At 43.5% G+C, this 12,012-nt stretch overlaps 1 protein-coding gene across 1 annotated transcript in view; it reads right to left on the bottom strand.

Moving 5' to 3' along the window:
- LOC106808595 (potassium voltage-gated channel subfamily KQT member 1-like) overlaps positions 1 to 12,012 on the bottom strand; it is a 48,369-nt gene that overhangs the window by 27,215 nt on the left and 9,142 nt on the right. The window contains exon 2 of the mRNA XM_014811370.1: positions 11,024 to 11,335. Within this exon, the coding sequence (XP_014666856.1) occupies positions 11,024 to 11,335 (312 nt within the window). The remainder of the gene's footprint in view (positions 1 to 11,023; positions 11,336 to 12,012) is intronic.

Here is a 12,012-nt window from a genome sequence, read left to right as displayed (position 1 = left end):
TTAATTTAATACGACTACTCTTCTTACGTAGTTACTTCGTCGACGTAGTATACTATTACATATAAAGTAACTAACTAATAGTATAGTATATATATAATAATATACTATATATATAACACACACACACACACACACACACACACACACACACACACACACACACACACACACACACACACACACACACACGCACGCACGCACGCACGCACGCACGCACGCACGCACAAACACACACACACACACATACACATGCGCACACACAAACACACACACTCAAATCCACGCTCGCACGGAGGCACGTACGTACGCGCACACGCACACACAAATTATAAATTATATCATCCATGACGCTGCATCACATTTGCACTAATTTTCTGCTGGAAATTTCCCCCATCGTAAAACATCAATTTTCGCTAAAACATTTATTGATGAAATATTGCGGCTACGCGTATATAAAATGATTGAATGTTAGCGCTAAAATATAATCATGGCCAAGTTCAACACTGCGGCACACCACCGCCTGTGTCTTCAGCGCCAATTTCCTGCCGTTAGCAGACCACAAAGATGAGATATTGCTAGTAATTTCCTGCTTTTACAAGCTATCCAATCTGAAACAGGCTCATTAATCAGGAATCACCTCGCGTTTGATCGTTTCTGATGAACACGGCCAACGAATGTAAACCTTATATTTGCAAATGACCAAATCTCACCATCGACTGATATAGAAATTTAATTGACAATTATATGATTTATCGTCATTTTTCAGTTACTGTCGCTTCGCTGTTGTCGCCGAACACCTTACACTCTTAGACTAGTAGCACGAGAGAATTGTAGTCAGGTACCTTGTATAATTTATTCAATAATTTCAGAGATTATGACATTAAATCAAAAGACAGACACAATTAAGTATAGTTGTGCGTGTGCATTCGTGTTCGTGTGCGTATATGCGTGTGCGTGAACGATTGCATGCACGTGAGCGTGTGCTTGTGCATGTGTGCGCGCGTGTACGTACATGCATGTACGTGTGCGCGTGTACATCTGTGCTAACCACGGTAATTTTTATTACCTAGAAGAGGTGTCACAGTGGCTAGAGGGCACTGCTACTTACTGCGTCACGAGAGTAATGTTACTAAAAGAGGGCGACGAAATGCAGGCATTCTTCAGTAGCGCCAATTAACTCTCATTAGAAACTCGTACTTACCGCTAAAGTACGAACCAGTACATGTTTACATTTTTACATGTATAAAACACCTACGTGCACACGTTCGGTGTCGACAGAGAGATGAAGAGAGAGAGAGGGAGAGAGAGAGAGAGGAGAGAGAGAGAGAGAGAGAGAGAGAGAGAGAGAGAGAGAGAGAGAGAGAGAGAGAGAGAGAGAGAGAGAGAGAGAGAGAGAGAGAGAGAGAGAGAGAGAGAGAGAGAGAGAGAGAGAGAGAGAGAAAGGTAGAACGAGAGCGAGAGCGCGAGAGGGGGGAGACAGAGAAGGGAAGAGAGAATCTTGAGTCACCGATTTCGTGCATCAATATTAGGTTTATAGACTACTGAAAAATGGCCTGCTTGCAGACAGTTGCATTTATTTTTTTCACGATTCTGCCTTTCTGCTCACGGGGACGCCGCGTGAGAGCTGGCGGCTGTACTATCTACTATTACAGAGGACCTACGGCAAAACATGCTTTCAGGGTAGGTGATTGCGTCGTCGAAAGAAGCACTTGGGGAAATTTTAAGACGGTGAATGTATGCAAGGATGTGGCACGGAGAGCTGGCTTTGTAGAATGTTCAAGATCTTGCCTTGTTGCGGCAATCCATTTATATATATATACTATATAATATACTTATGATATAGCTATATAAATAGATATTAGATAGATGGAGTAAATATGATAGAGTACGATAGATAGATAGATAGATAGTTATAATAGATTTAGATTAGATAAGGTAGACTAGGTAGATGGATGACCAGGATATGATAGATAGGATAGACTGAGATAGATAGAAGATGATAGATAGATGATCGATGGACTTTATAGATGGATAGGTGAGAGATTAAGGTTAGATAGATAGGATAGATTAGATAGATAGATAGATTTAGATAGATAGATCAGATATGATAGATAGGATGAGATTAGATGATGTAGAGTAGATAGATAGATACATACATACATACATAGCATACATACAGTATCAGTAGAGTCGATCGATCGCTAGATACGATTTAGATAGATAGATAGATAGATAGAATTAGATAGATGCGTAGATAATGGGGTAGATAGACTTAGATAGATACATGACTAGATTACATGGTACATAGATAATAGAATAGTAGATAGTATAGAGGGTTAGATAGATAGATAGATGGACTGGATAGATGGATGGCTAGATAGATAGATAGATTAAGATAGATAGATAGATAGATAGAATAGATAGATAGATAGATAGATAGATAGATAGAATAGATACGGATAGATAGATAGATATGTAGCATAGATAGAGTAGATAGATCAGATAGATAGGATAAATAGGATAGATAGATAGATAGTATAGATAGATAGATAGATAGATGATAGATAGATAGATAGATAGATTAGTATAGATAGTTTTAGATAGATAGATAAGATAGCACTAGATGGTAGCATAAGCGTAAATATGTATATGGCTGATCATGTAAGTATAGTTTGTCTCGATGAGATTCAGTTTTTTTGTTGTGGTTTTTGCCCCTCCGTCGATTATAAGGCACCCAATTTATATTGAGGGCCAGCTAGAGACTATGGCGCGTATTACATGTACATAAAATTCTCAGGGGACACTACTAGCTGCTTGTTTCACTGTAGTAATGGTTTCGTGAATGCTCCCTTCCCATTGCTATTAGAAGTGGTTTCGGGCATGCCTGTGGATAAAACTGCAGCCAAAAAATGTGTCTAATGTATATAGGCCCAACCTTTCATGCAAAGTATAAAGCGAGACATGGAAGACGCTTTCTTGAAGTCCCCAGCGCCTTAGTGAGCGAAGTCGTCTCTCGGGCAAGAGTAGGTTTTGTCTGGGTCACGCGAGGATTGGAGTACGAGACATATTAGGCGTTTTGTTTTCCGGCTCAATGATTGGGCAGCCCTAGTTCTGGTAAATCGTTAGTCGTCGCGCACAGAGTAAGCGTATACTTTTGTTGGATTTGTGAATCGGCCGTGTGTGTAGTGTGTGTGTGTGTGTGTGTGTGTGTGTTGTGTGTGGTGTGTGTGTGTGTGTGTGTGTCGCGTGCGGTACGCGTGTGTGTGGTGCGTGTGTGTTCGATGTGTGTGTGTGCGTCGCGTGCGTGCGTGCGTGGCGTGTGTGTGTGTGTGTGTGTGTGTGTGTGTGTGTGTGTGTGTGTGTGTGTGTGTGTGTGGTGTGTGTGTGTGGCGTGCGTGCGTGCGTGTGTGCGGCTCACAGGCGTTGTTTCTGAGGGAAATGTGCTTTACGACAGCGTGGATTTGTCAGATCGGAATTGCTCTAAAGAATGACATACAGTCGTTTCTCGCACGGTCTCGCTTGCTCGCTCAGTGCTTATAGTCTATAGGCACTGCTATGAGATGCAGTTTTAAATGCAAATTAGCAGTTTACAGGCTGGTGTCCGTAGTCGAGTTTAACTACTAGGGCGCGGTACCCGTCTGCGTTACCTAAGTTGATGTAATAACGACTGGTCATTCTTATAAGTATTGAAAGGAAATAAAGCATGTGTGGAAAACATGAATGGGAGACTGAATGAGAGGCCTGAATGGGTATTTTTGTTATACGACTTAGTATATGGTGGCAAGGCAAATTTATATGATATATACTGCTATCTATCTATACTATTATAGTATATATATATATATATATCATATATATTCAGCGCTTAGTTTCGAATTTTGTTTGGCATATTTTTGTTAGACAAGTTTTACCCTGGACAGTGCCCTCTTGTAGGCTCCTACTCCGAAGGCTAGGCAAGCACCATCAGTATAACTGATGACCATCTCTCGTTAATTTCGCCTAGAAGAATATATATAATGATAAATAATTAAATAATAATGAAACTAAAACTTAAAAGTAAATACGAAATAAAATATTATAAAATAAAAATAGAAAATAAATAATAAATAACCGATTCATGCTAGATATGCGTTTGCACGAAGATGGAGATGTTTCTAAATCTCACGGGGGCAATTAGATTAAGCGGCTGCGATTAAATGGTCTATTAGCATTAAAATCGCTTAAGCTTATTATGATTGATAATTGCCTGGCTGAATGCCATCACGCGTTCACAGGCTACTGCGGCGCTCTAGACAAGTTTACGCGCGAATGTATCAATAAAATGGCAATTGCCCCTCAGGTAAACCGTTAGGGCATACTATGGATCGCGATGCGTGTTTATCGGCAATGCATGCTCGCACTTTACGGTATCGGTTACACTCCGTAACACTGTGGGCCCGTATAATGTTCGCAGCTATGTCAAATGGACCTGTGCACTCAAGATTCGCTGTGCATTACGAGTCGGTAGTGAGTTACATCGCGCACTCAACAGGGAAGCGCTAGTTGACTTCGCGGATTTTTCTTCGCGCGACAGGACACAAACATTGAGAAATCGCGCCCTACGCGCTCTCTGTTTGTTCTTTTGGCCGGCGCGCGTTAACGGAACGAGCGTTCGTTTTTCAGCGCAGTACCGCCAGGCTTTTTACCGGCAGTACAGTTTTACAGCTTTCACGCGGAGTAACGTGAAGGCGCTAGTCAGCTGCTAATCGAACTGCTTAGCTGTTGCCTCTACCTCGCTGGCAAAATCTCACGCGCGCGCGGCGCAGCTATATGGGAATCGGCAATCTCCACACGGCCGGCCTCCATCTACGTATACGAGCACATTTCGGCATTCACCTTATTGCGCGAAAGCTGTTAGGGCAAAATGCTACGCTCTGCCTGCTATAACGCCGTTTACGCGCGTTTTACAGCTAGCGTAGTGGCGTAGATAGAGGAGGTGGTGGGCGAATAGACATGATAATTGTAATCGTCGCATAGACGACTCGCTTGTGTGTGCGCGCTGAGCCGGGCGGTGTGTGTGTGTGTGTGCCATCTTTTCATACGTTGTGTCACTCACGTTTCTCTAATTTTACATCGCCGACGATTCGTAATAGACACGCGCGGGCAAACGTGCGCATTGAAGAGTCTTGGTGTCAAGTAAACGAAATAAATCGAGGACCTCGCATTACACGCAGGCACGCGGCCACACGCTCAGCGCGCACGCACAGGACACACACGTGCACACGCTGCAGCGCGCCCGCACAGACAGCCGCGTGCACAAACAGTCACGCATACACCCTGCAGTAGTGCAAAGGTGATAATGAGTTTGGACACACCGGCTGATTATCGAACTAAATGCATACGTGGCTGTCATTCATTAGAGACCGATGTTTTCGCGTTCAATCGTTTTAACGACACGAAAGTATCCAACCATGATCGGAACGCATTCAGGACGTTGCTATGAAATGAGAAATGTGAGCTATAAACATTTTGCGGCTACTATGTGTTGAGCGAATACGAGGCGCGCATGATGAGGATATATGAGCGTGTATAGGTTTATAGGCCGTACTATTATCTAGCTATCACGGGGGGAGTATGCATTTCGTTGCAGCGGCACGTTCCAGACTGTAATTTATGCACGACTCGATTCCTGTGTTTCGTGGACAGCTTAATTTTGCACTGCCTGTTCTCTATTAACAAATCTATTCAAATCTAAATAACTTTTGTACTATCTTCTCACTACACAGGCGTGCACGCTTCATGAACACGCACGGTATGGCATGCCCACGCTGCATTACGGTATGGCAGTGCACGCGCGCGCGCGCACACACGACACCACGAACGCACGCACGCACGCATCGCACGTACAACACACAACACACCACACAGACACAGCCGCCATACACACGCACACGCGCGCAACGACGCGTGCGTGTCCGGGTGTGGCGTGTTTAGTGTGCATTTGCGCGCGTGTGTGTGTCGATGTGCGTGCGTGCGGTGCGGTGCCGGTGCGTAGCCGTGCGTGCCACGGTGCGTTGTGACGCGCACGTGTGTGTCTGCGCCACCTCTTCTCGCTGTCTCGGTCTGCCAGTTATCAAGTGCTTTCATACGTGGCTCTGCGTGGAATATAAAGCGTGGCGCGAGAGAAAAGCGACGAGCGTCGACGTCGAATCGAAACAGCAGTAACGTGAAGAAAAGACCCGCGATGTTAGATTCTTATACGGGCGAATATTGAGCACATCAAGGGACGTCGAATGTTCGGCTTGGCCAAGCTTGGCCGCTGTTGTGACGTGTATGGCGACCCTTGTTGACTAAGAACCCGCGATGCCAAGCAAATATACGTACCGAAAATAAATGTGCTAATGTTTGGCATAGGCTAGGTGGTGACACGCGCGCGCTCGCAATTAGCAGCACACGATTTCGTTAGCATCGTAAGTAGAAGCGAGCTGGCAAATTACCTTTCCAATTTTGCTATAGCGAGATTATGGGATTGTGCCTTAGGATTTTCTGTCCGAGCGCGGTCGCGTTTGGGCGTATTACGTTTTCAGTCGTCGGCTATTTCATCCGCGGATTTCTATTGCCGTGGATTTTTATTAGTAGTTTCGGCGACATTGCTACCTATCGGCGTGCACGGCGATGAGAAATACAACGGACTGTGACTATATAGCCGACTATCCATCCGGGTGTCGCATCCCAGCTCTCTGGCTGCTCGCCGTATCTGAGCCACGCGATATGTATAGCTTACTATGCTGTAGCGATATAAAATAATCCTGGTAAGGGCATCAATTCATTAAATACGGAATGCCTAGAACTCAGCCAGCGGCTAATATCAGGAGACACCTTTTCAAGTTCTGTGATGAGTTGCTATGTTTTGTCTCTATCTATCTCTGTGCTCATTCCTCTCTCGTAGTATATATATTATATATTATAATATATATATATATATATATTATATTGAGAGCTAATCATATTAGTTAGCTAGATATTATTAGCTCTTGTATATATATATATATATATATATATATATAATATATATACAAATGATGAATAGTACGCAGGGAATGCTTGGCTTAACAATTATCATTAATCATTAATATTTAGTCATGCGATTACACCTCTTCGTCACAATTGTATAAAAGCTCGGTAATCATATTAATGCTTTCCTTTAGGTATTTTATCAAAAATGTGTGTTTTTGTACCTTTTAAAGCAATAGTAAGTCCAGAAAAATCAACGAGACGCAATTCGATTTGAAAGGGGGCGTGGCCTAATCGTGACATAGATTTGGATATCTGTGTTCAGCGCTTCTGCAATGACATACACGCTACACACCGGCACGGTTATCGTTGTGCAGCCGTTTAATAAAGAGTAGAAGTCTGTAAGAAATCGACCGCAAACAACATTACCATGTAACCAATCTTACTATAAATAGTACTATACTTATCTGTCAAAATTAAGTATAAATATTTTCTGCTTTATTTTGATATTGTTGAGAAAAATACTCATAACAAATCGTTCACGGCGGTGTACATAAACATCGGTGACTGTTCTAGTACTTTTTTGCAACGGTAGAGACATATGTCTATTTATTCTAGTATTTCAATAGATATAAAAAAAACTTATATATTAAGTTAGTAGGATATTAGTACTATGATTATCTGTCAAAATTTGGTATAAAACTCGTTAATTATCGTGATATCATGACATAAAAATCGTATGTTACACGGCGCTAGTTCCAAGCAAGCTTATATGCGCTGCTTTACCCGAGTCGTACTAACGCTTCCCTTTGCTTAGTATTATTTTGAAGGGAAAATATAGGTCAAATATATCATTCTAAGACTGGGGTGAGTATAGACTGGGCATACTCATTTTATGTGTGCGTAACCAGTCCCATCTATTGAGTAATACTAGAATTACTACGGCGATCAACCAAGTTTAGCGGCGGTTTACTGTACAATGTTACCACGAGCTGACTCGTATTTCGAGAATAGATGCCCAAATCTACGTCATCCGCGTGACGTCACGACAGACTCGTTTTTCGCGTAGTTCTATTACAAAATCGCGTTAAAAATACGTTTAGAGTGCTTTATACATTTTTTTATTGATGCATATAGTTGAAATATAACACACCTACACGTTACTGTGTTCACCAGACGCGTTGTTTTTTTGCCTTCGCATAGGCTTTAATGTGCACGAGAAATCTTGGAGCATTTCCAAATCTCTATTATCCCGAGAGCATCTGCATGCGTACACGTGCGCATAAATTGACTAATGAGTTCACGCGCTCATATATATAGACGTACGATTGAATGACGAAGCTTGCATTTTCGCATTTGACCAAACCTATCAGCTTCCTATTACGGCGCGTCTATACTCACTATCTATCAGCGTGTCCGGTAAGAGGCGCTAATGCATAGTCAGTTCCACGTACTCGTCTCGTAAGAGCGGCTGAAAGCTCTGTCGGGCTGTAGTGCATCCGACCGTAGCTTCGGGTCCACTTCCTACCTGTGCGCCTAATTGTCTCAAACGTCAGCATCTTACTGACAGTGATGAGACACGGACATTTCCTTGTATATGCCACTGTAGCTATGTATAGCGTGTACTCCTCAACGATACCGAATTTTAGCGATAGGAACGTTCGTACGCGAACTTGTTTCCTTGGCTTCGGGTGCGGGAAAATGTAAGGATCTCGTATGCGACCACTCAGACAGATTAAGCGGTGGCGCCGACGAAGAGAGAGAGAGAGAGAGAGAGAGAGAGAGAGAGAGAGAGAGAGAGAGAGAGAGAGAGAGTACACACACACACACACACAAACACGCACACGCACAAACCCCCCCACCCATATAGACCTACATACATAAGTAGACCCACACGCATGCCACCAACAGGCACATGCATACGAACACATGCACACACTCGTAAAAGTGCGCGCACGCACAGACGCACACGTACATGCACACACTCCCTCCGTCTCTCTTTCTCAAACACACAAGAAAGCAAGCCCGCACGCACGCATATACGCGTGCACGAACACACACTCCCATTCTCACACGCGCACACAATGTACGAATGCACGCACGCGCACACACGTACGCACGGGTGTGGTGAATGGTGTGGTGAGTGAGGGGGCGCGAATTAGCTTGGTCTTGACATTTAGAAACGTGTCAAACATATTATGCTGGCGACGTGTAATATTACGTTCTCCGTACATCTATTGATCCGACGCGGTTTCACAGTTGCGACCCAATGGTGCCGATTTAACTAATACTGCTTACATTTAACCCCGCCTGCTTGTCAGCCTGTATTGGCTCTAGCACTGTAGTATCTGTGTAATTCGTAGCGAACACAGCTATAGTGCTAGGGCTAGCGTTGTGCTTACCTCCCCGCGAATATATTGTAGGCCACCGAAACGCGTTATGCCTAATTGCATGCCAACCCAGCGGTATGTCTACATGTCCAGTTTTCTGTCAGTTAATCAACCTAACCCTCACCTCTCCACATGATCTACTATTCTATCCTACGCGCATCTTCTCTTCGTCACCTGCCTACCCACCTCTCTACCTGTACAAGTGGTAGCCTAGCCCCTTCATCTACTCACGTACCTACCTATATCCACACGTATACCTTCCCACCACTCTACGCGTCCACGCGCTAACCTACCTCCACCATCCATCCGCGCACTCACCTACCCCGCTTCCGTTCACGTTTATCTCCCATCATTCTATCCTGAGAGAGAGAGAGAGAGAGAGAGAGAGAGAGAGAGAGAGAGAGAGAGAGAGAGAGAGAGACCACCTATATATGTATGGGGGCGGGTCGTCAGACATATTAATATGAGTGCTGGGAAGACAGGCATAGCTCAATATTGCAGCCCATGCTCTGTGTGTGGTCAATGAATTTTACATTTTGTATTGAACTTCGCGCACCATGCCAATTCATATATGCAGATCGAATCTGAAATTTCAATCTGAATCAAACACGTATCGCGCTTCATTCAAAGGAAACATTTCACATAACTTATAAGCTCAGTGGCTCATTAATATCTCATCGCTGTACTGCGTGTGTATTTTGTACACTGTATATACGACGCTTATATTGGACTAGCCATAAAGAGAAAGGCATGCCTGCCTGCAGACACGGTGTTCATATTACCTGCTATTCTCCAGTTCACTCATGTTACACGTAATCGGTACAAACACCGAGTCTGTGTGAAATGCATGCGTGACCACCAACAATAGGAGATTAGCTTCATCAGATTTTAGGGTAATTGCGCACGTATTTATCAGTTACTATAATAAAGGCTATACGATGACGTCATCCTAATTATAGTGCAACATAATTGCAATAATATAATAATAGAAACGGCCAATACGGGGCAGAAATTAATTGACAATTACTCGCTCCTGCTTAACGGGTTAGAAATTGTTATAAATGAAACAAACGAAGAAATATTTATCACATCACGCAGGGTTCAAAAAAAGGTCACAAGATAATAGCAACGTAGCTGCATAATGATCAAACGTTCCGTAGCTTACATACGCCAATATATTTGTAATTTCAACTTAAATTGTGACGGTTATCGGATAAAACCACTTTTGTATCTCACATTGGCTTTATAACTTCTTAACGTGGACACTGAATATCCCTCCATTGACTACGGGAACAATGGACGGTAAAGACACTGACGATACTGGCGTCATTGCATATATTCATTTCATAGCGGAAGCATGAATGGTAATGATATGCAGATTCAATGCGTAAGATACTCTCCTAGAGCTAGTGCGCTAAAAACTCATCACAACGTAATAAAATGTAGAATAAATATTACTAAAACAATCCAAGGTCGTACGGACGCAGAGCGACAAAAAAAAGCGACGGCAGAGCGGAGCAGTATCAACGGCAAAAATATTCGCATAGGCTTTGTCGCCTACAACTGTGTAAGAAATGCGTTAGGGAAAGTACTGAAATTTTCTTCGTAAGACAGCAATGAAGAATGGCGAGTATACTCACACGACAAAGTGGTAGATAAAACATTTCCACCCGCTGGGTCTCTCCAAGAAGTTATAGATGCGAGACTGTATGGACAACCTGAAATGTTTACTTCTGCGTTGTCTCTCCACATTCTCCCCGAAGTACGTGACTATGGGTCGAGGGAAGTCCAGTTGTGGAAAGGGGAAGGTGCTGTGAGCCTGTCCTCGTCCACTACTAGGTGGCGGTTCCTCACTGACTGAGCCGCTGGCTGCTTCATTCTGCAGTGGTTCTCTCTCTTGTTGCTCCAGCAGTTCTATGTGAGTGTCACCGATGTTTCTAGTCATGACCCTCCTGTGATGCAAACAACGGAACAAGTTAGAACATAGCCTGGACACAAGCTTGCTACGTTTGTGCAATGAGGTACTTGACAAGTACAAGACTTGCCGTGCGCACAGACTGATAGTGCCGTCATCTTTTTCTACCTCTCCTACCTTTCTCTCTCTCTCTCTCTCTCTCTCTCTCTACACGCACACACGCACGCACGCACGCACGCACGTACGCACGCACACACACACACACACACACACACACATATATATATATATATACATATATCCCCTCTCTCCTTTGTCTTGTCTACTCGAATGCATCACGACTACTCAGCCCTTCTCACCCTTTCTTGCTCGCGTTTGCTTGGTCACTGATGCTAGAACAGATACAAGTGTATAGGCAATCGCTGACAAATCAACCCATCCGTATTAGGGGATTAGCCATATGTCAATGACTACTGTACGTGTATGCCTATTATGAAAGTATAATTGATTCTCCACGTTGAACAATAAAGTCGATATATTGTGACTAAATTAAGCCTCACTAATTAAGACTAATTAGATGAAGATCCTGCTGTGCTGTTTCTAGGCACATGTCCGAATTAGCTATCGATGCATCAAACAGTAGCAAGCCATACAGGCAAGGTTGAATAGGCTAAATCTGCAATTCTAGTTAAGGGGGTGGGGGAGAACATTTTA

Source organism: Priapulus caudatus, unplaced genomic scaffold, assembly GCF_000485595.1.
Source record: "Priapulus caudatus unplaced genomic scaffold, Priapulus_caudatus-5.0.1 Scaffold289, whole genome shotgun sequence".
Classification (NCBI taxonomy): domain Eukaryota; kingdom Metazoa; phylum Priapulida; class Priapulimorpha; order Priapulimorphida; family Priapulidae; genus Priapulus; species Priapulus caudatus.
Note: the sequence above shows the minus strand (reverse complement) of the source record. Positions and strands in the feature narration are given on the sequence as shown.